We start from the raw sequence: 23,219 nt of genomic DNA, 5'->3' as shown, positions 1-23,219 counted from the left end.
ATTCTACTTCCAGCAGGTATGCAATGTGCTTACACCAAGTGAATAATAAATCAAAAAGTATATATATCTATATCAGTTTGATGATATTTGACTGTACTGTTAATGGACATGTTGTCCCATAATGAAAACTGAGGCTGTGCTGATAGCTGATGTTGCTTCTTCAAAGATCTCACACTCTATATCTCCTACATAGCCGCAAACATGCAGACACACCAACACACACATACATTTACACACAATCCTGCCAAACCTCAGCAATGAGCTGATCACCAGCACGAGCGACAGAGACCTCTCCAACTGTCTAAGAACGTCTGCCGCTCATTTGGTGAAATTCATGAGCTCCTCCACAGTGATGATCATTTGATTAATTAGAGTCTGAAACTCAGATTGAATAGCCTTGATAGCAGATTCATACCGTTCACATTAATAACAATAACAGCCTGGCACAGATATCACAGGCTGGTTCAACACACTTGTTTGGCATATCTGTCATTTCAACAGCTGGCAATGCAAACACAGGACAGTCCCACAGAAAGAGGACTGTTTACACAGACACTGTGTATCTAGCATGGTACACAACAGCACAACCAATATCCTTTTGTTTTGGTTGTCTATACAGTATGTGTGTATGTCTGTGTGTGTGTGTGTGTGTGTGTGTGTGTGTGTGTGCGTGAGCGCTTACGTAAACGGCACACAGATGGTGTGCTTAAAAAGCAGCTGCACAATCGGCACTATTGTGCTCTTTGTGTGTGAGTGAGAGTGTGTGTATGCGTGCTAAGTGTGATGGGTGACACTCTGTAAGGCTGGCACAATCTCAGACGTGTCAGCAATCACAAATGCACGCTATTGCAAACACACACACTGTCTCTGGTCCAGTTGTTTTGGGTACAAGGCCTTTATTTAAGGGCTATAAATTCCCTCTGTCCGGCACAAAAATAAAGCTTGCATAGGAAAGGCTGGACCAATAGGAAGAAAAAAAACACTGTTACTCAGTGTGTGCGTGTGTGTGTGTGTGTGTGTGTGTGTGTGTGTGTGTGTGTGTGTGTGTGTGTGTGTGTGTGTGTGTGTGTGTGTGTGTGGTTGGCTGGCAGGAAGGGAGTGGGTGGTGATGGGCGTTTGATACATGGCACCACTTTCTAAAGGCCTGGAGGGTGGGCTGCAGCTGTGGATGAATGTGTGGGACAAAGACAGAGAGTGTGTCTGTGACTGTGTGTGGGTGTGAGACTACCCAAGAGAAGGGAATATTAAAAGACAGTCAATGTGTCAGTCTGTTCAGGTTATGAAACCAATCCAAGTGTAGCTATATATATTACATCTCACTGTGTGTGTGTGTGTGTGTGTGTGTGTGTGTGTGTGTGTGTGTGTTTCTCCTCTCACCTGCCACTTTCAGCCCACTTTGAGAGGTGTGTGTTATCGGGGAGGTGACTCCTACAGGTGGGTTTCTTCCTTTCTTCAACACGTTTCCTTGACCCAGGGTCTGAGGCTTCTTCAGTTCGCCCTTCCCTCCTTCGAGCCCCACCCCCTGTGTCCGCGTCTTTTTCCATTTATTGGCTGATTCAGACTTGAGACTTCCTGTATCGTAGACACCGCTGCCCTGGCTCTTGCGGCTGGGTTTGGTATCGTCACTGTCCCATGACAGACCACTCTCCACCAGAGATCTCTTCTCGGCATCTGTACGCATCTAGCATGAGAAAGACAGACACAAGCTTAGAGACACTCTGTCAAGAAAATGGAAAGATTTCTACACACTAGAATCAGAGCTGTAAGGCTTTATTAGTGACATTTTGTTCAAAAAGGAGGACACTGAGGAGCACTGAGGTGTTGGTGGAAGTACAAATGACTACCTGAAAGCTTGAGTGATAGGCTTTGGTAAGTGCTTTGGATGAAATCCTAACGCTTGTGTGTCAACGGATCTATCTCTCTGACAACTGAACAAGCTCCCTGTCCTGATTAAGACCATGTGGTATGGTTAAAAGTTTTGAAAAAGCTATTAAGTGGCCCGTGTGTTAGGATGTTTTCTAAAGATTATTTTTGGGTTCTTTTTGCCTGTATTTTATAATGATAGTCAGGAAAGGGGAAGAGAGAGAGGGGAAAACTGCAGCAAAGGGGCCAAACCCCAGCCGTCACAGTAAGGACTCAGCCTTGATACACGGGGCACCATGTGCGCCAACAGGACATTTAGACATTTTAGCCACTTTTAGCACAAGGAAAATGGTCAAATGAAGAGACACCTCCTGCAGTTTTGGTTGATATTAAAACACATGTACTGTATATACAGTATGATACAGGAAAGCAATGTGTCTTTTTGTGTGCCACTTCTAAGATTATAATAAAGTAAAAACTTTAAGTATTGTACTCCAATTATGTAATCCTCCAAACTCTACCCAAATGCTACAATTTTCTGTTACTAAAAGAATCTATTTTCTCTTGGGTGATTCACTTCCTGACGTCCCTTAACATTATCCATGTTACAGAGTTAGCTTGGGACACTGGGAAGAATGAGCCAATGGAACAACTCATTGGATCATTTAAAGGCAAAAACGTTGCGTGTGCCTTGAAATCTCTACTTATGTTCATCATTGGCCGCAGTTTGAAAAAAGGCATTTGATGAGGTGTGTGTACTCAGACAGAGCTTCAGCCTCTGCCTCATCCTCTGAGAAGAAAAACATGTCCAACCCAGTCAACGCAAAAACACTCTCTCTGATGTCTCATCTCTCCGGTCTATTGTATGCTCCAGTTGAACACTTCAAAAGAGAATGAGAAGAAACTGCCCAACACACACACACATACTGTATGTATGCATGCACACACACAGCTCAGACACAAAGACTCACACACACTGAGCTACGTTAGAGAAAATAGACAACCCAGCCTAAATAAAATCCAATAATGAAGAATGAATGTCAAATGTTAAATTAAAGGAAATGTGAGGTAATTACTTAGACATGGTCTTCTGTGTGTGTGTATGTGGTGAATAAATCTGTACGTGTACTGACACAACAACAAAATCAGGCGCTACTCGGTCTACAAGTCAACCTTTATTAGATTTAGCTACTTTCATAAATACACATAATGCACAATCCCTGTGTAAATGTGTGAGAGGCTAGTTTTAACAGAGACATATTATTCTCTCCCCTGTAGGAGACTGACAGTTACACAATGCATCAGGGTGTGTGTGAAGGTGTGTGTGTGTGTGTGTGTGTGTGTGTGTGTGTGTGTGTGTATCTGCCAGTTCAGGACATTGCACCCAGCGGTTCTCATGAGGACTCATATGCTGAATTCCTTTTTTATTAAAACCAATAGACCCCATGGGCAGGTTCACATCACATGAGGGGGAGGTATGAGTGTGTGTGTGTGTGTGTGTCCTGTCTGACCAGATAAAACATTGTCATTTCCTCACACATTCCCTGATTATTGAAACAGGCGGGAATGAGATACACATCTGTCCAAATAGCCATGGCAAAACAAGATAACACAAACATATAGACAGCACACACACACACACACACACACACACACACACACACACACACACACACACACACACACACACACACACACACACACACACACACAAAGTATTGGGAAACAAGGTGTATTCCCTTGATTAGTTGATCCACCTCGATGTGGAAATGAGGAAATCTGGGTTTTTGTACCACCTACACACACCACTTTCTGGCTTTGATTCTCTCCCTCTCTTAACCATGTCTTCTTTGGGCCCCCATCTCTCCTCCACCCTCATATCCTTGTTAAGTATATTATGCAATATGTGGGAGAGATGAGGAACGCATATAAAGCCAGAGCTGCCTTTGAGGGAATTAAAATCAACAGGAGTCGGAGGAGTGATAAAGAGGAGAAAAATGGAGACAAAGAATTGGCTTCAGGACACAAAGACAAAGAGAAACCGATAAAAATAAGCATTGGTTGAGGATGGGGAGAGAGGAGAGAGCCATATGTATTCGGGTGCATGATGAGGTGATGGTTGGTTGCCATGGTAATGATGCCATGGGGGGGTAATGGTTGCTATGACTCCTGCTACTAGGCGTGGAGGGAGGCGCACCGGTTCTTGCGGCTCGCTGGCCCGGATGCAGGACTACAGATGGCTGTGTGTGTGTGTGTGTGTGTGTGTGTGTGTGTGTGTGTGTGTGTGTGTGTGTGTGTGTGTGTGTGTGTATGTGTGTGTGTGTGTGTGTGTGTCCTTTAATATACAGGAGAAGACAAAGGGCCGCACTCTCAGCATCCCTGCACTTCGGTTGCCATGGTTACGCTGATTCCCTCGCTCTCTCTAACTCGCTCCATCTCTCGTTGTCTCTCTTTCTCTGACAGCCCACTACATCCGTCGCATAAACCACATTGCGGAGGTGTGACCTACATCAGACACCCAGACATTGTCTGGAACCCATACAGCTAAAGATGGACCTTGAAGAACCTCAAGCAGAGCTGCAGACAGGATTTTAGAAGCACTGAGGATCTTGAGTCCCAAATCCCCACATCCCCACAGCAAATTATTAAGATCACAGCTTCAGTGCACTCGAATGCATTGTAAACATAAAGATAACCACTCTGTTGTTTCAGTCAGGCTCATTATACTACTGAACTGGGCCAAAAATGACAACATCAGTCAGTACATCGGCTATATCAGGTGAGTGAAGTCCACGCTAGAAAATTTGTTTGACTCAATCAGAGCCTGAACTGGTATAATAAAAGTCCCAAATCTCTAAAGCAGCAACAACAAGGTATTATGGTTTGTATGGATCAGTGTAGATCAGTGACCAGTATATTCTATACTACACAAATTACTATTAACAGATGCAGCTTTAAAACCCCAACAAAAGACCAAAAGGGAGCATTGCTGAACAATGCAGCTAGCCAGCATGCAGTGTGTGTGTGTGTGTGTGTTGTGTTGAACATGGATTGCTGCAGATGTGATAAATATCATGGGTGTGCATAGAATACTTAATCAGGCTTTGTCTCTGATGCCCATGTCCTGCTGCCTGTCGTGTGTATGCGTGTGGCCTCCTTACACTGACAGTGTATGACACATCATTCAGCCCCTCATCAATAGCTCACTGGATTAACAGCTTAATCAATACTACTGTAAGCTACACACACTGCTAATGCATCTGTATGTTGTGTGAATGCTTGTGTGTGTACGTTACTTACCACTATGGCTGAGTTTCTGCGGGAGCCGATGGGCGTGGTAGGAAGAGAGTTGAGAGTGGGACTCGTGTTGAACTCTTCAGAGCTCAGGTTGTCTGAGCCGTCACTCAAACCGCTGCTGATGGAACTGCTCTCATCCCAGCTAAAAGACACAGTGACAAAGAAGTTGTGTCAGATAATATTCAGATATAAAAGCAGGCTGCTTCTGCAAACATCATGGAAATACAGTGGAGTTGCTCAACTAATTTGAACAAAAAAAAAAAGATTGAGTCAGCTGGAATGAGTTGCGATTGAGAGCACGTGAAAATGTGTTAGCAAGCAAAATACAAATTCAGGCAGGTAAAAGTAATGACTGCAATTAAATGAATTGGCTAAAGTAAAAGGGAAGCAATACAAACAGTTTAAAGTAAAAGATTGTTGACATAGATATCTAAAAGTAATTTATAAATAGTTCAAATAGTTCGCTAAAAGTAAAGAATAAGCAGTCAAATAGCTAGCTTATAGCGATGAATAAATTACCATAGATAGCTACTGTAAACATGATACAGTTGTACGGGTACGTCTTAAAAATAGTTAGGGAACAACTGAATAAATGTACCACATCTTGTATTTAGGAGAAAGATGTAATGTCCTACCTAACAAATTTGCTATCATCCTTCATCAAAAGTGCCATTTCATAGTCTACATCAGTGTGTTAGACTGTTTGTGTACTGCAGTAATTAGGTTGAATCCAGACAGATGGTAGAGCTGCGGTCCTATTTTCGGGTTGAGATTGCCATTTGGTAAACCTGAGTTTAAGCCCCATTGTCATCAAGCATCTACCTTTCTGAAAGTGTTCTTTATCAAGACATTGAATCTTTTCCCACCCCAAGGGTGGACAGAAGCTAATTCTGTTTCACATACCACCTCACGCTCTCTTACCCAAGAATATCTGACAAAAACAAAACAATCTGTGACAACTAACTGGATATCTCCCCGAGCTTATACACTGCATGAACTAGGAAAGCTCCACCAGCTCAGTTACATCAGCTCACTTGGCTCCATGTCTTCCCGTTAGTCTTTTGATTAAATATTCATAGACAGAGACCTCATTTAAAACTCTGCCTGCACTACATATTTAACTTTCACACTGCATACGATGCAAACACTTGGCAAACTGAAATTTGGAGCGCCCTCGACATCATCTTCACCCACACACACACGCAAAAATAGCACTGAAGAACATATACACTGATGCATGCGCCCCCGAGTGCATGCAGTCTGTGCCAGGACTGTGAAGTCTGTCCACTTGGCACACATCTGCCTAGCCAATTTTCTTTTTCCCCTAAAGAGCAGTTGTTCTGAAAATCCTCCTGTGATATACAGGTTGTGGATGTTTCTACTGTGGTTACCTTCGAAAATCCAAAGCAATAGTATCGATAGACATCATACTTAAAGCAAAATCACACTCAGATTATCAACAAACTGTGATGTTCCATGTACACCAAGAACTGTTTCATGTTACAGGGTTGTACTTCTATGTACCCACTATTCCTCAATCTTGTCATTTCTGATATTTGACAGCAGAGATCATACAGTACATGCTATGGAGTTAACTAGATTGGACCATGGTCATGGTCTCTTATGTGGTCTACCCAGGAACTCGCTGCTAGAATCTAAACCCCAACCAGAAGAGATCACATTACTCCAGTTTTGTGTCTGTCGAAGGCTATTGATACACTTGTGGCTTTCAAGAATTTTTTTAACATTCCTGTTTAATCTGGCTTTTCATAACTTTTTCTGTTTTTAGGTATTTTATTATTCTATTTGATATTATTTTCTTCCCTTGCCTTTCCATCAATCATAGTTTACTTCTTCATTGATTTTTGTCTTACTGTTTTATTATTTAAATCCTATAATGTCCTTTGTCGACTTCAAATACAATTAAAGCAATTATCATTTTCTGTATGTGCTTTTTAACAAACCTCACAAATGTGGCTGCACTTTGGTTGGATGGGTTTTCCAGCTAAGAAAAGGTGATTTGAGTCCTTTATTTTATAATACTTGTATCAAGTGGTTGATTATATAATTGTCTACTACTGTGTCTATTGACAGTGGAGAAGATGGTATTTTTACCAATATATTTCTCCATTACCTGTATGATTGTTGAATGGCACAATTCAAGAGATTCATTTGGGGATTTAAATTGAACCAAATAACTGTGAGGTGTGTTTGTGTATGTTGGTGCACATCCACATGTGCTTGAATATGTTAAGTGGGTCATGCTTAGGAAGTTAGGGGGTTGGGTTTTTTATCTTATTAGGGTCAATAGGTTAGACGGATATCGTACTATACTGTAAAACAAGTTCAGAGGGTGGGGCTTGCCTAATGAGGTCATATATATCGTGGTACATTGGAGGACGGCGGCGGGCCTTCCGGTTGGGTGCCTGTATGGGTCACACTGTACCCTGGGGGTATTGAGGGTGGGGATCAGGGGGAGAGGGGCGATGGGGAAGACCTCCCTGTCTAGCCTGTGGATATGTTGACACAAAAAAAGAGCAGACGAGATTTTACGTCTGAAGTGGCTGTCATGCTGCCTTGTCTATATGCCAGAGTAGGATTGAGGGCAAATTTAAGATTGGGTCAGACATATCCAAAGAGCCGATTTTCTGGAACTAGGATGTTATACTTCCACTGGATTCTGGTGTATTTTCATTTACTATAGTTTTTTATTCCCAAAACAATGGAGAACACCAAAAACTAAAACTAAACCATTTCAGGCCATTCCAATTTGTATTATTCATGTTTTGATTGGAACGTTTACACTTTTTTCATTCACCATAAGCTCAACAAAATATGCCATTTTAAGACTTAATTAGAGATTCAGCAATTTAGTAAGAAAGATGTTGGTCTTCCATATAAGCTCATGTTGGATTCCTGTTTTATACCAGATTTCTATTCACTCCTTAGGAGAAAAATGCACAAAGGAACTATTAAACTTTGAACTCATCCAGAGTGGATCTATATGAGCACAATACTTGTGCAATCGTTCATTTCTCATTGACTAAACTTATTTCTGGGAGATAAACCTCTTCCAACACAGCTGTGGTTTTATATCAGCACCTCTCTGAAGCAACACCTTTCTCTTCATATCCTCTTATTCACTTCAAAGCTATCTGGGTGTCCACCAGGGCTTTTGTGAATGATAAAGCGCTCTCTGATGAATAATTCAGACCTGATAGGAAACAGAACAAATACAGTGGCTGCTGGATTTGGTGTCACTCAGCCGACAGAAGTAAAAGACAGGAACCCACAGACAAAAATGACAAGGTCAGGAGTAAAATATTATGTACAGCACAAGCTAAATGGGTGAATACTGGATATGAAAAAAGAAAATAAAGTATAAGAAAAACATTTATTGAAAAAAATAGATTGAAAATCCAAAATCTACCGGACAAGGGGGAGACTAAAGGCTGCTTAGATGAGACCGAAAGATGCCTAAGAGACTCAGAAAGTAAATGCCCGGAGGAACATAAGGTATTGTACAGTTCATCTATGTGTATGTGTCTGTGTTCAGTCTTGGCAATGATTTGATCCGCAGAAATTATGTTCAATCAGACTTCAATGACCCACGCTTCTCAGTTCTGAGAGTAGGAAATCTTTACTCAAGTTCCAAAACTTAAACTTTTTTTTTGTAAAATACTGTCTGTCCAAGTCATTCCAAAGGGTTTCTGGTTGAAAAAAAATAACTTTCTTATTTCCAAGCCAAAACCTGATATCCTCAATCAGTGTCTGCCAATATACGACTGCACCAGATCCACCGTTACGTCGTCCAGCTCTTCTTTGCCATCTACAGTCCTCCAACAACACCCCTGGGTGAGATAAAGGGAAGCTTGAAAAGAGGGCGACGAAACATGAGGATACTCAAGAGAAGAGGATGAAGTGGCGTGTGGGGAGAGAAGAAAGAACTGAAATGTCAAACATGAAAAAGAGAGAGCTATAGTGGAAAGAGAAGTGCTCTTGATGACACATAGAAAAACCTCCTCAACATCTCAGGACACGATGAACTCTCTCAAGAGGATCGTCTCTCAACTCTCCCTGAAAACTTCCAACTTGCCTACTCTATCTCAATCAGCTCCATCCTTCCTTCCTTTAACAGCAGCTTTTAGAAATCTCCTGTTATAATCTCTCCTCACTCCGCCTCGTCTTATTCATTCTTTAGCAGCAGCTGCAGAGACCGAGGGATAATATTAGCACCCAATTCATCTACATCCCCCCTTTCATAGATTAGCAAGTGTCTCACTGCAAGCACCTCTTAAGTAAAGCCACTTCCCTGTCACATTTATAGTCATGTTAATCAGCCAAACCCACATTATAATTTCCTCCACCAGCCAGCAATAGTACTTTAACACATACATCATTGTGAGATGTTATCAAAGTACAGAATGCAAATAAACCACATCTGTATGCCCTATGGATGTCAAATAGCAATGGTCTATTGTGACTTTAGACCTGGTCTCAAGCTACAGAACCCAGCTGGAGGGAAAGGATCAGGACGCTGACAAATGGAATCCTATGACTGTAATTTCATGAGCAAAATGAATATCAATGTTGATTCAATTTAGGCTGCAATAAATGTCAATTAATCTGAGCGGCGCTTGATTAAACTCATTCTTCACCTCCACCTGACCGATGATTTCTTTTTGTGCACCGTGCAATATGCAGCCTCTATGCCACATGGACACATTCTGTCATCCAGAGCCAGCGGCACACAAGCGGTTTCCTATGCTAAGAAAAGCCACAATGAGTCCAGAGCAAACCTAAACTACGTCATCTCTCAGAAAGTGAGAATGTTTAACGCAAGCTGCAGAATTTTTCAAATGGTTTGAATAGTTCGTTTTAATTTTGCAGATTGATAAAGGTCATGGTGGTCAATACAAACAACATCGTCCTTTCACAGAGACATGATTTCTTTGTTCCTTGTAGACTGCAGAGACCCCACACCCACACCAACACCCACACAAACACTGTGCCTCACAAACTATCAAGAGAATAGTTGAATAGATGCTGCTGAGCTTAATAGTCAGCTTTTATTAACAGACTTCTGTGTTCCCCTACTATTCAGACTATGGAGCTAATTGCTCTGATCTCAATGTGAATAGTCTTTTTTTGCTGCTCATTATGAGAGCTCTGCACTCCCCTCTCCCTCTGTCTCCTCTTCTCTCCTGACCTCTTTGAGGTTGAGGGATGGGAGAAAGAAAGTGAGAGCAATACACTAGATCCAGAAGGAAGAAAAAGCCACAGCAGAGACAAAGCAGCTTTGCCTGTGGTTTGTGGGAGCAGTGCTTGCTGGGAGTTGGAGTCTTGCCAGCCTCAGGGAGCAGACTTAACAGTATTGGTTGATAAGCTGATCCATCTAAACAAACATTAGTTAAAACTGCACGGAGGCCATTTGGTGGAATGCCATACTGAAGCTTTCATGTGTTGGGGCGAGAAGTTTTGACTTTGCTGCATGATCAGAAGACGGGTAGTGAATGTGGAAGAAGACAGACTTACTGTCCTACACAAAAAGAATTAAAAAAATAAAAATTAAGTAATTACCTGATCAATAGTCAATGCACATTATAGATAATGTTAGTGCATTTATGAAAAGCCTGCCAGTGAACAACAGATCAATAAAAAGGAGGAACAAAATGTCATTATCAATCTTGTTATCTAATTATAGCTCACTTTGCAACAATGTCAGAATATTCCAGGGTACCATCAAGGTGAAATGATGTTGAGTAATGTTGTTTGTTAGACCTCAAGGATAAACACGCGTTTTGCTGAGTAACACTGAGTGTAGCGTAACTTTTGCTTGTTTACCAGAAAAACTTTTAAGATGGCGACAGTGCAAACGCAATCTGGCCAGTGTGGCTATTACTATTGGACCTGATGGACCCTAGTGGAGCAGATGAGATGAGAATATAGAGGATAGTCTGAAGGTGTTAGCTAGTGGACAGAGTTTAAGGAAAGGCTGCAAGGATACAGGAACAGTGGCATAAAAAAAGGCTCGAGATAATGTGCATTATGTAGCGCAAATGTAATGGGGAGATGAGTGAATGGGTTCAACTCGTTGTACCCTTATGGGGTTAAACAAATTTTATACAGGGTGATATTGGGACACAGTGTCTCTCACTTGCGTAAAAGCATGGAAAGTGTTTCTGCAGTCATACAATGGACAGGAACTTTCCATTCCTATTAAAATCCACAGTGTCACATGGCAGAACCCAAAATGGCTAAATCAGACGGGTTCCTGGTTGAAGTGATGCCTTTTCAGGCAAATGGAAAGTAGGGCACTGCCAGACTGGCACTGGGCAGTCGGCTCAGAAACTGGAGGGGGCATGCATGAAAGAGCTGCTTAAGTCATTAGATTCTATAAAGACTGAACATGTGAGACTGTGACTGGTGCTAGAGATGACAATTTGGTGAGATGCATTGTCGGTGCTTATGTATCCGTCTGTACAATTCAGTATTTGCAGATAGATCTTGGAACCGCTTGAAGAGGCAGAAAACAGCAGGACAATTGGCCTCTTAGTCATGTGAGGGACACCGAGAGGACACATCTGCCTATACACACAAAAAAAACAACCAACTGAAATACACTCCTCAAACATCGCACCACAAAAATACCCTAATTCACCTTACAGGAAGTGTATGAATATTGTTATTTAGTTTGACAGACAGAATCAACTAGGTGTCTGCTTCAACATCCTCTACAGGTTTCAGCCTGGATTCATAACAACAGGATGTGGCATGACAGTTTTCTCAGAACTCTATCAATACCCACAATGAAACTGGTGCAAACACACATTCACACTCACACACTCACAAAACTAAATGACTCATTTGCAGGAGGGAGAAGCATGACTTACACACCCATCATCATGCGATGCTTCTTTCTCTCCAACAGTCATGGCTGCACTGACCATCTGGGAGACTAAGACTTAAAAAAAAAAATGCAGAACAGTTGATTTAGAAATTCAGAAACTACATAATCTATCTATAATCCAATCTATGTGCATAAACCTGCATCAAATATGTGTGGAGGAGCATTCACCTGATGAGATCGAAAGAGAGGGTGAATGTGGCTTATGTGCACAGATGGCTAACAATATGGGTCCCTGGACCACTTCAGCAGCTTATCATCAGGAGAAAGACTAACACACAGATCTGTGATTCACCTTGGTGGCTTATAAGCACATAGCAGATTGTCCAACAAAATCATTATTTTCCAATCAAATGGAAAGTAGAAATAGGAGTGGTTGGGATGTTATTGAAATAATCTTCCTGGCTAGATGAGCATCTAAAACATTCTGTAGGTTGATTGTTTAAAATGCATAGATTTTCCATCACCGCTGTACCATATAGGGCCATGAAAGTATTCCCTCTGCAGGCCAAGCCCTTATTATATATTGAAAGCCTCAAACTCTGGACACACAAGGTAAAGTTAAGACTGCAGACAGTAAAACTATGTCTACGATGATCATGTTATACATTAGCTATCTGTGATTGTACTTCAATTGCAGGCAGATTGATTACATGCGTCATGTCAGCTGCTTGTTTCCATAAAGTATCAGCCATCTGCTGCGCTGGAGTCACGGTATGTTGTTATAAGAGAAACACTGCTATACATGCTGTGCTGACCCTCAGCTTCACTCATAAATTACCACTTTTTAACCATGACGTGTTGTTGTCTGGGCACTTGGGGAACTTGCAGAGTAATTGGCAACAAATCTCTCGTTAATAATGGGTTTTAATTAGCCACCCAATACAGGTTCTCTGCTGAGTTGGTTTGTATAACACTAACAGTAAATCATTGACAAGACCCAATTAAAAACTACATTGTGTAAGCAGCCATCCGTTGGGTACACACTAAACAGAGAAATTAATTTCTTTTTCAGTGTTTTTTTATGATTTCCTCCCCGTCCCATTTCCATGATGTGGAATGGAACAATGTGTAACGGCTGCTTGGACAGTCTTTTGTACACACACACACACACACACACACACACATGCACACATGCCACACACTGCAGTATTTGGGCATTACAGGGGATTACAGAAAAGGCTGGAATTAATGGGCTCGTAATTACTGCTAATTCCATCTGCCAACAGGATCAGAGCAGACCAGGGGCCTCAGCTAGCGGTCCCGTAAGTGTGTATATGTGTGTGTGAGTGTGAGTCCAAGGAGAGAAGTAGGAGGTCACATCCCTAAATGGCCATCGCTGTTGTGCCTTTGACAGGCATATCCCTGACAGCTATGGCCTAGGGGTTTAGGACACAAATACACACACACACATATACACTCACAAACACATCCAGTGCACTAAATTGCCATTGTCCCCTGGAGTGAAGCTTGAATTAGCTGTCAGAAGTGTGTGATGTGAGTAGCTGGTGGGAACGCTGGCTTTGCTCAAGTCACTGCTCCCCTGAGGGTTACACTAAGCCAGCCATGCTGCGTATTACTGACTTTAAGGTGAGCGTCTGTGTGCAAAAGAATACTGAGGAACATTATTCTTCCAAGGTTTCCTTGCAAAGACGGGGACACATTCTGCAAATGCTTGGGGCTTTTTGGATGGAAAGTTAAAGCACTGAAAAGGCACTCAGATGCATCAGGAATCCTGGTCAGTGAAATGTTTTTTTTTCTGAGTGTGGGGGAGGTGGAGAGAGATGGGTGAAAACTGTACAGTTTAAGAAAAGAAGAAATTGCTCCAGCAAAATTTTCCCGGACAGCAAATTTATCTCTGAATCTCATCTCTCCTCCTGATCTCTCCAGGGTGGACAGACGAAGTTTGCTCAGAGTTCAACACGTCACAGCTGAGAGCGGACTTGGCTCTGAACTACTTCATCCCCGTGAAATGAAACAGGACAGAAGAAGCAGTGGAAGGCTCCAAGCTTCATATAAGGAACTTTAAGTGGTGAAATACTCTTGGAACCAAAAATTGAGTGACTGTTGATCACACTGACGCCATCTGGGTCATCTTGATCTTCTACTATAGTAAGCCCCAAAAAGGCAAACAGTAGTAGCTGGGAGAGGTGTGCAGAAGATTCTTCTTTGTGTTGTCTTCTTCTTACTCAGCTCAAATAGGGTCAAAGTTGAAAGGTTACCGCCCCTCAGGTTAAACAACTGATGCAGGGCTTTGAATGCAGCCACAATACAAACAATGCCTTTTGAACTTATTTAGCATGCATGAAAGCATCGCTAAATAGAGATGGAAGAAAACTTTCTCTCTACATGTCACTCTCCAAGTGATTTTATGCCCTCAGTGAAAAGAGCATGAGAACTCAGGTCAAAGCATGTTTGATTTCACAAGACATTAAAATGTCTCAGTGTTGACCAGCAGAGCTCTTATATGACCCAATAACCCTTGACCCCCAAAGTACCCTGAGCCAAGGTCCTTTTGTTCTCTACAAGAGAGCAGGATGCAAAAGAGGGACAGCACTCCTGGGACAAGGTGGAACAGCCTTTTAAATCACCTCCATAAGTAGTTCAGTCTGGGGTGCAGTGTGGAGCGCTTCCCAGCTACAACTCAAGGGCTAAAAACTGAGGAGGAGCTAACAGGGGGAACCCCGGCAAGCAGAGGCCCAGGGCAGGGGTTGGATCCCGGGGTAGAATTTCCTCTGGTCTCCCTCCAGACATGTCAACGACAACAACACAGAGTGAAATATGACACTGCTAACCTGTTGGGTTTTGGGAAGGGCAAATGTTGCACGGAACCAATTATTATTAACAGAGAAATGTAATTTTGATAGGATGGTATTCATTTCTAGAAATGAGGATGCTGTCAATGTTGGCAGCTCTGTAAAATGCATCCCAATAGGGAACTATCTCCCTCCAACACACACTGTCATACACATATATGCATGCAAATATAGCAGATTGGGGAACTATGATGTCGGCATTATGTGAGCTGTGTTCAGGAGCTCAACATGGTTACCAAATGCTTCAGTCACAACAACTGCTCCGTAAATGAATAACATTTCAGGGGGGCATCCTCTCCTGACACAAAGAATTATGTTTCCCTCCTCTGCCTATAACGTTATGGTCAGTGATGTATCTTCTAATTACAACAGCTACTCAACTAATGCCACCACTTGATTATGTGTTAATCTCCCAGATTAGTACGAACAACAGCAGTCAGTTTCCACATTGCTGTGAGATGTTAAATGTGCTGACTGGAGTGGGTCCGTGGATTGTCGGCTGATATTACTTAAGAGTCAGTTTTGGGGTAATTAAAGAGTGCATAACCTGAGATGGACGGAAAGGAAAAGACAGAGAGAAAAATAGAGAAAGCAAAAAAGCGAAAACGTGTGAATCAAATGTGATTGCATAGCTTTTGTTTTAATCAAATCAAAGAGGCTACAGATCTGAGTAGAACACCCCTAAGCACCTGCCAAAGGTTGTCCAAACACCACCTGAACAAAAACGAATGAAAGACCCATTGACTGGAGCAGAGATACTCTTTCACTTCTTCTGGCTGAGATAAAGCGGACAACTACGAAAGCACACATATTACTCCCATGCTGTGGGGTGGGGTGGGGGGGACAGTCAGGTCGCTATATGTGTGTTTTAGTGTGTATTCGTGAGCACATGTGGTGGTGACCGACATGCCCCGGGGGCGCACCCTGCAGGAGCACGCACCCATCACCTGCTGTCACTCACAACACACGAACTCTGGTCATGCCACTTAAAGTTGTTACAGTGAGTTTGGGAGACATTCTTTAGCCTCGGGCTGCTCAAAACACACACACTTCACATTCCAGCAAGTGTATTCTGGGGTCCCACTCCCTAATCCTCCAACATATGCAGACGCACACATGCATACCATCGCATGAGTGCACAGACACACAAAAATAAAAAGACGGATCCAGAGGTTCCAATAAAACCAAAATGTACAGCCTCAAGTACGTTGCCAATCGTCTCACTTTCAATTTAATTCAAAGAAAACTCTGAAAGTTTCAATGCAGGACATTGTCTGAGTTTTTTTTACACACTCTACGTGTCTGAGAAAACTACTTCACGATCAGGTGAAAATAACATCCAGAGGTTATTATTCTCCATGGCCATTTGAAGTTAGGCTTTTAGCTTTCTCTCTCGTCCCCAGCAAGCCTGTTAAGGTGCATTGTTGTTTGGCTGTAGGTCATTCTCTAGCTTTGATGTAACAGAGAAACTCACTAAACCACGGGGGTGCCACCTCATGAAAATATGAGCTCTGTTTGTGAACACAGACTCCTGTGTGTACAATAAAAAAGAGTGCATGTGTCTTACAAGCACAGGTTACAAGCATCTGTTGTTTCGCTCTCAGGTGTCTCTAATGACCTTGTAGGCAGGGCGAGTAAAACGTGTTCACTTGATTGCAAAATTACTCCAGCCATATGTTTTTCACCATTTTGGCCTTCCGTCTACATTGACCTGACCTTTTTTGGACACCAAAAATCAAGGCATTTGTGAATAAATCTGAAAATGCTGGCAGTGTGGACTAAATAAAGAAAAGCTTTTGTGAAAATTCCAGGCGAAAATTGTCAGCTGCTGGATCGAGTACCATGCACATGCCCAGTAGAAGAGATTTAAATGTTTTGGATTACTCTGCCGTTTCTATGTGAACAGGACTTTCTTTTTAAACACCCCAAAACATGCCTGTGTTGATAAAAGGCTTTCAACACCTATTTGTGTTTTCAAATGTATCTGCATGTGTGTGGACATGTTTGTGTGCTGAAGATTATTAAAAAGCTGTTCATGAATCATGAGGGTGTGACAACAATGTCAGCAGGCCACTGACCATTTTAACTCATCCAGTGTCTGAGACAGCAATGTGTGCTTCCAAAGCAACTGAATCTATCTTTGAACCAGAGCCCTTAACTCAAGCACGACGGACAACATTTATGTATTAATAAATAACACTTTTATTTACATTTAAAATGTAAAAGGTAGAAGACATGAGGGCTGTCAGCCGACAGGTGCCACCTGACAAACCCAATCAACATTTCTCAATACCGTGATGAATGTTCCGTTTATTACACTCCATCATACAGATGAATATACTAATGATATATTAATTAAAAACATTATGGATTTCAGCTTTAATTACCATACTGGGTCTCCGGTGAAGCAGCTGATGGCAGGAAGCTGTTCAAGTAATCAACCGATCAGAGGTGCACTGACCAACGCTTCCCATGGACGACTAAACGACATCAGCTACAACACGAGCCTGGTCTGCATCACAGTTACCGGTGCACCATTTGTATTTAATCAAAATAAACCGAGGGGATTTGGGTATGACTCGCTCTAATGAGTGATGTCACCACGTCGCAAATCAGCTACTTAGACGGAGGTTGTGTTGTTAATCAGGATCGGACCAAGATAGGGGTGGGCCATGCTGAGCTAGCTATTTGTATATTGTTCAGATGACAGCACACAGGGACAGACAAGTTGTTGTTGGATTGCTTTCAACATGACTAATAGAGTTGATCAAATCTCTGTGTTGTCTGGAACTGGTTAGCTAATGTTGGATGTTTAATGTTTCTTTATGCGCACACATATGGTGACGCAGACCACATGTGCAGAGTCTCACACACTTACTAATACCACCCCTGGCCTCCATCATATAGTTTATCTGTTTTTTTGACAGACGGTCTATTTAAGCACACGTGTTCAACTAAAACACGCAGACAAATACAGCCTGCCTGGTCCTCTGGGACTCAAACTGAAAATGTGTGTGTGTGTGTGTGTGTGTGTGTGTGTGTGTGTGTGTGTGTGTGTGTGTGTGTGTGTGTGTGTGTGTGTGTGTGCGTGTGTGTGCGTGTGTGTGTTTGAGTGGTTTAGATGGTGAAAGTGTTTGTGTCTGTTGGGTGTGCGTCTCATGGCCCGATATCAGACCACTCTGCCCTAATGGGTTTACATAAAGAGTCGATGGATGCTATAGTGGTCAGTCAACCAAAAAGAGCAAAGCTGACCCCCCCCTGAAAACCCTCCACAGAGACAGAATCAATAAAAGCATCTCTGTTCCTGTTGTCTTAATGTCAGAGCAAGTCAACTCCATGATTATTACAGAGAATTCTCAATAATATAGATAATTCTTAGTAATAAAGATAATCCTCAATATCTTTTTATGCCACAAATAAAAGTATATTATGTAGGTACATCTCCTCAGTCACCATCAACAATGTACATATACCAGCTGACCTATATTAGCCCACGCATTGAGACATACAATTAGATAATTCTCATATGGCGTGGGTATATGGTGCTGTTCACCCACTCACAGCATATATAGCCAATACCAGGAGAAGGCGTCGTTCAGAATGTAGGTCAGCCGTTCAGAATGCGGTTCGGTCCTGCAGCGGATCAATGCGAACACACCCACTCACATGCATACCTGCCTCAGCCCTCCAGACACCAGCATACCAGTTGTCATCGCATGCAGCTTAAAACAATGGGCATGTCAGCCGACTTAATGCACACACGCACATTATGCGCGTACACATCCACATGCAGCATTCAAAACCATTGTCATTTTACTATTCTCATTAACTTAGATGATTTGCAGTAATGTGATTCATGTCATGTGGATTCCTTTTCGGCTGTAGCAGGAACATCACCCTGCCTTATAGACGCTGCTTTAAGTCTGTACAAACCCGACGTAAAAAAAAAAAGACAGTGCTGATCCAACATATGGCTTTGCGCATTGAGGTCTGTGCCTATATGCTGAGTAGACTATAGCTCCATCTACACGCACACCAAAGGCCTGTTCTTTACTCGGCGTCTAGACTAAGATACATTATCATATAACCACCTAATATGAGGGCACGCCTGTCACAATAATGAAACGTGCCACCATGCAGCTGTTGGAGTTTTATCAATGAGACGTGCTGCTGCTTTTTACGCACTGGCTCCGCCGGAGCTTCTACAACCCATTCACCACTATCAGATACCCCACGTTTGTATCGCGTGAAGATCATCAAAAGCATTGTCGCCAGTGTGTCAATTAGCTTTCCATCCGGCATTCTCAGTCACATGCAGGCTCTGCTCTCATCTATTACCTTGACAGAAAGTGCATTGTCCTCGCCGCGCGCTGCGGAGCCGGGAGCTGCAGCATTTTCCCGTTCAGCACGCGCCCGCTCATTCTACAACCGTCCAGCTTTCACGCCGCTTTGTTCCCGTTTGGCATATCCCGGCCCTGAAGCAAGAGAGTGTGCGAATCCGCCGGTGCTTTCCACCGCTGGTAACCGGGGAACCGCCTGTAAGAGTCAGCGGCGTTAACTGACTGACCCACTCCCGCAGTGCCTCCGCTCTAACACACACTCTCTCTAACACACACACACACGCTCAGGGAGGGAGGGAGGGAGGGAGGCGATGAGCAAGGGAGGGAGGCATGGATAGAAAGGCAACACCCAGAATTCCTCCTCCGGCCCCCGTTTCGCTGATCGCGACCAGCTGTGCCTTTCCCAAAAGCGAGACTTTAACGCGCATCCAGCCGCAGGATAAAAAAAAAACAAAACGCAGTCATCATTCTCTAAAAGAAAGCCACACGTCAAAGACATTTTCACACTCTTGAATCTCTAATCAACACACGAGACAGCACTCACTCAACCCTCTGGTACCAAGTCAACGCTGGCTGGTTTTACATTATGCAACAGTGGTAGAAGAAGTGATTGGATCATTTTCTTAACTAATAATTATGAATAGCAAGAAAATGTTTCACTACAAGTAAAGCCTCGCATTCAAAAAGAATAAATGTACCTAAGCATCAAAAGTTGATGTACTCATACATGATTGCCCAGAATGTATGATTGGATTGTTATCACTGATGCATTGGTGTATAATATGGTACCACTTTTATACCAGGCACTATGTTTATAAGTGGTACCTATGGCTTTACTACTGGTTTATAATTCCTTCATGCTTTATATCTGTAAAAAGAAAAAAGTTCAGGTTGCCAGGTTGTGAAAAATGCTTTTGGCTGAGATGTATATCCTCCTTATCTTGCTTTTCCTTTTTAGCTCTTTAATCCATAACTTCTGTAAATTAGCTGCAGAGTATTATTACAACAAGAGACCTGATGACTTATTGTGGAATGAGTAAATCATTAGTAATGGATCTATTTAATGCTGTAATGGATGTGGATCGAATTTCGACTATTTCTTATGGTTGGATACGTCAATCTGTGCCATGAAGCATTAGTGTGAAGTGGCATATAATGGATATACTAGAGTGATGTACTGTAAAATCTCACTACAGTACCCAAGTAAATACACAGACTTAAAAACGTTCAACCTCTGTCATAACATTAAAAGCAAAACTTTAAATAATATGGGCTTTATTGTGGGGAGAGCATAACAACACATATCTCTGAAATAAAACAAACTTTGATTGACACAGTAACATCTTTCAACAGTTGCCCACTGTCTACGAGAAATGCTGGAGGAAAGCCAATACAAAGCTGGTATAAAATGAACTAGTTTAGGATGTAATGAAGCAGGGAGGGTAAATGACTATAGTGTTTCTATTGTAACAGAATGTGTATTGGCTATTGGAGACTTGCAGAGAAATAGAGTGGGTATCATGTATCCACTCCCCCTTGAGTTCTGCCCCCTCACAACCAGTGGTCTTTAAACACTTTAAGCAGTGAGTGGACCCCAGTGAATAGATCTGCCTGTCTGCTGGATCTGTTCAATAAGTGAATGAAGGGTGAGAAAGACAGAGACAGACAGGGGGGAGGGGAGGGCTAATCAACACTGTCCTTTCAGGGAGGGAAATGGTGTGAGTGGTTAAGAAAGAAACAGCAAGAAAGATTGGAAAACATAAGACACAGTATTAGAAAAATATATAGATGATTAATGTGCCCTTTTTAAGTGCAGAGGGAACAAAGACAGGATTCTTCAGGCTACCGCTCCCCTGTACCATACAGATACAGGGCCAGGTGGGCAGTGGGCACACAGTGTGTGTGTGCATGTGTAGGGGTCTGATTGGCACTATGGCATGCTGAACTGCAGGTGTGCGGAGCCACTGCCATCATTGTTGCCTAGCGTTACTAATAAATAGAAAGGAAAACAGTTTCTATGCGCATGCAAGCACACACACACACACACACACACACACACACACACACACACACACAAGCAATCCTCCTTAAGTCAGTGTGAGCCTTTGCTCTAATTTATGTCAACTCTCATCCGAGTTTCTGGAAAGGGTAGCTGGACAGCGCTCTGCGTCTGTCTGGCCAGCTTTTACTTTGACCACTGACTCATGCCCAGACATGCCTGCTGTCTACCTCGGTTTATTTGCTTCTCCTCATCAAAGAGTGTCTCTTTTTTCACTGCCACCCTCCTTTTCACTCAGTATCTAAGACCACAGTGTTTGTTTTCAATGTCTGTATATGTGTGTGTGTGTGTGTGTGTGTGTGTGTGTGTGTGTGTGTGTGTGTGTGTGTGTGTGTGTGTGTGTGTGTGTTTCGGTGCAGTAGGCCAGTATAATTAGGTGGTGATGTAACTGTGTAATGACAGTATACAGGCAGGGTCATCCATATGACCCTGGGAACCTGTCACTCCTCTGCTGATGAAAGAGACAAGCGACCTGGGAAAGCTCATCCCTCTTATCAGACCCGGAACACACACACAGACACACAGATGCACATTCAACACTTGCTAAGCCACAAACTCTATATAAACAAACATAAAACACCCCCCCACACACACATTTATCAGACTGAAATACTCCTCTTCATAATCACACAAATAAATCACTTCTATTACTATCAACTTAGAATTCAACTGTCATCCTCAGATGTCTTTTATTTGGCCTTATCACTCAGAAACCTTCACACTATAACACTTGCTTTCCTCACTCTCTACCTGTCCACACGCACACATGCAGACAGGCACAGGCACATACACACACACACACACACACACACACACACACACACACACACTAAAAAGATCCGTCAACACATACATTCTTTCGTCTGATTTCCTGGCAAATAGCTAGAGTCAAATCATAGTTGGTATACCAGCCTGCATGTTCAGTCTAGTAGCTCACTAACAAAACAACAGACAAAGGTTTTAGAAACCCAAATGCTGAAAACATGACCTCACAGTCACACACTCAAGGTTGAATATCAAAGTGTGCGTCCCCCGTCTGAAAAGGTGCTCTTGTGGTTAATTTAGGGACCCTCCGTGTCTGGACCACCAAAAAGCATCTAATTAGGCTCTTGCTTGGTCTGCTCAGAAAACTTGACTTCAAAGATGGTTTGTCTTCCAAGAGACAGAGAGGAACAAGAGGAACAAGAACAAAACCACTAACAGAAAACCACCACCATACTAAACAGTTCAAATATAGCTCAACAGGTTTCTGCAACCAGTTCAGCATGTGTCTCCTGGGAAAATAATGAGGATATGCTCACTGTTGAGAGCACTGGTGCATACAGGGCAGGTTGAGATTAAGAGATGGCGTAATGAGAAGAATAGGAAGGGACAATGACGGTGGGAGGGCAGAAAGAAAAGTGTGTGACTAATGTCGAAACAACTCCAGAGAATAACACGGTGGGAGTCAATGGGAGGAAGGCAAAGTTAATTCTTATGCGGATTACAAACCCCCATCACACCCCACTGTTAACCCTCTAAAAGGCTCAGCTCTAGTGTGCATGTTCTATGGGTGTGTGTGTGTGTGTGTGTGTGTGTGTGTGTGTGTGTGTGTGTGTGTGTGTGTGTGTGTGTGTTCAAAGATTTGAGGTAGCTTCCATCCAAAAGCTTGTCCTTAACCATGCAGTTTCATTTACCCCCTACAGAGGAACCAGGCATGTACTTTAAAGGCTGTATAGATCTAGAGGGAGGGCATGAATGAGTGAGAGCAAGGTGAGGGGGAGTGTGTGTGTGTATGTGTGTGTGTGTGTGTGTGTGTGTGTGTGTGTGTGTGTGTGTGTGGTGGGGGTGGGGGGGTGTCTTTTACTGTGGGAACCAATCTTCAGGAATGAACCTATTCATTTCCTGAAACTCTTTTGTTAACAAGATAGCCTTAATAATGACAAAGCATTTTTTAC

At 42.7% G+C, this 23,219-nt stretch overlaps 1 protein-coding gene across 3 annotated transcripts in view; it reads right to left on the bottom strand.

Moving 5' to 3' along the window:
• LOC137889792 (neuron navigator 1-like) overlaps nucleotides 1–23,219 on the bottom strand; it is an 80,281-nt gene that overhangs the window by 17,574 nt on the left and 39,488 nt on the right. For all 3 annotated transcript variants that reach the window (XM_068733833.1, XM_068733834.1, XM_068733835.1), the window contains 2 exons: nucleotides 5,164–5,302; nucleotides 1,378–1,681 (listed from right to left, as the gene is read on the bottom strand). In XM_068733833.1, the coding sequence (XP_068589934.1) occupies nucleotides 1,378–1,681; nucleotides 5,164–5,302 (443 nt within the window). The remainder of the gene's footprint in view (nucleotides 1–1,377; nucleotides 1,682–5,163; nucleotides 5,303–23,219) is intronic.

The sequence above is a fragment of the Cebidichthys violaceus genome, unplaced genomic scaffold (genome assembly GCF_023349555.1).
Source record: "Cebidichthys violaceus isolate CVI_PGR_0920_01 unplaced genomic scaffold, fCebVio1.0.p SCAF_6, whole genome shotgun sequence".
NCBI classification, from domain to species: Eukaryota; Metazoa; Chordata; class Actinopteri; order Perciformes; family Stichaeidae; genus Cebidichthys; species Cebidichthys violaceus.
This window is presented reverse-complemented; position numbering and strand designations above follow the sequence as displayed.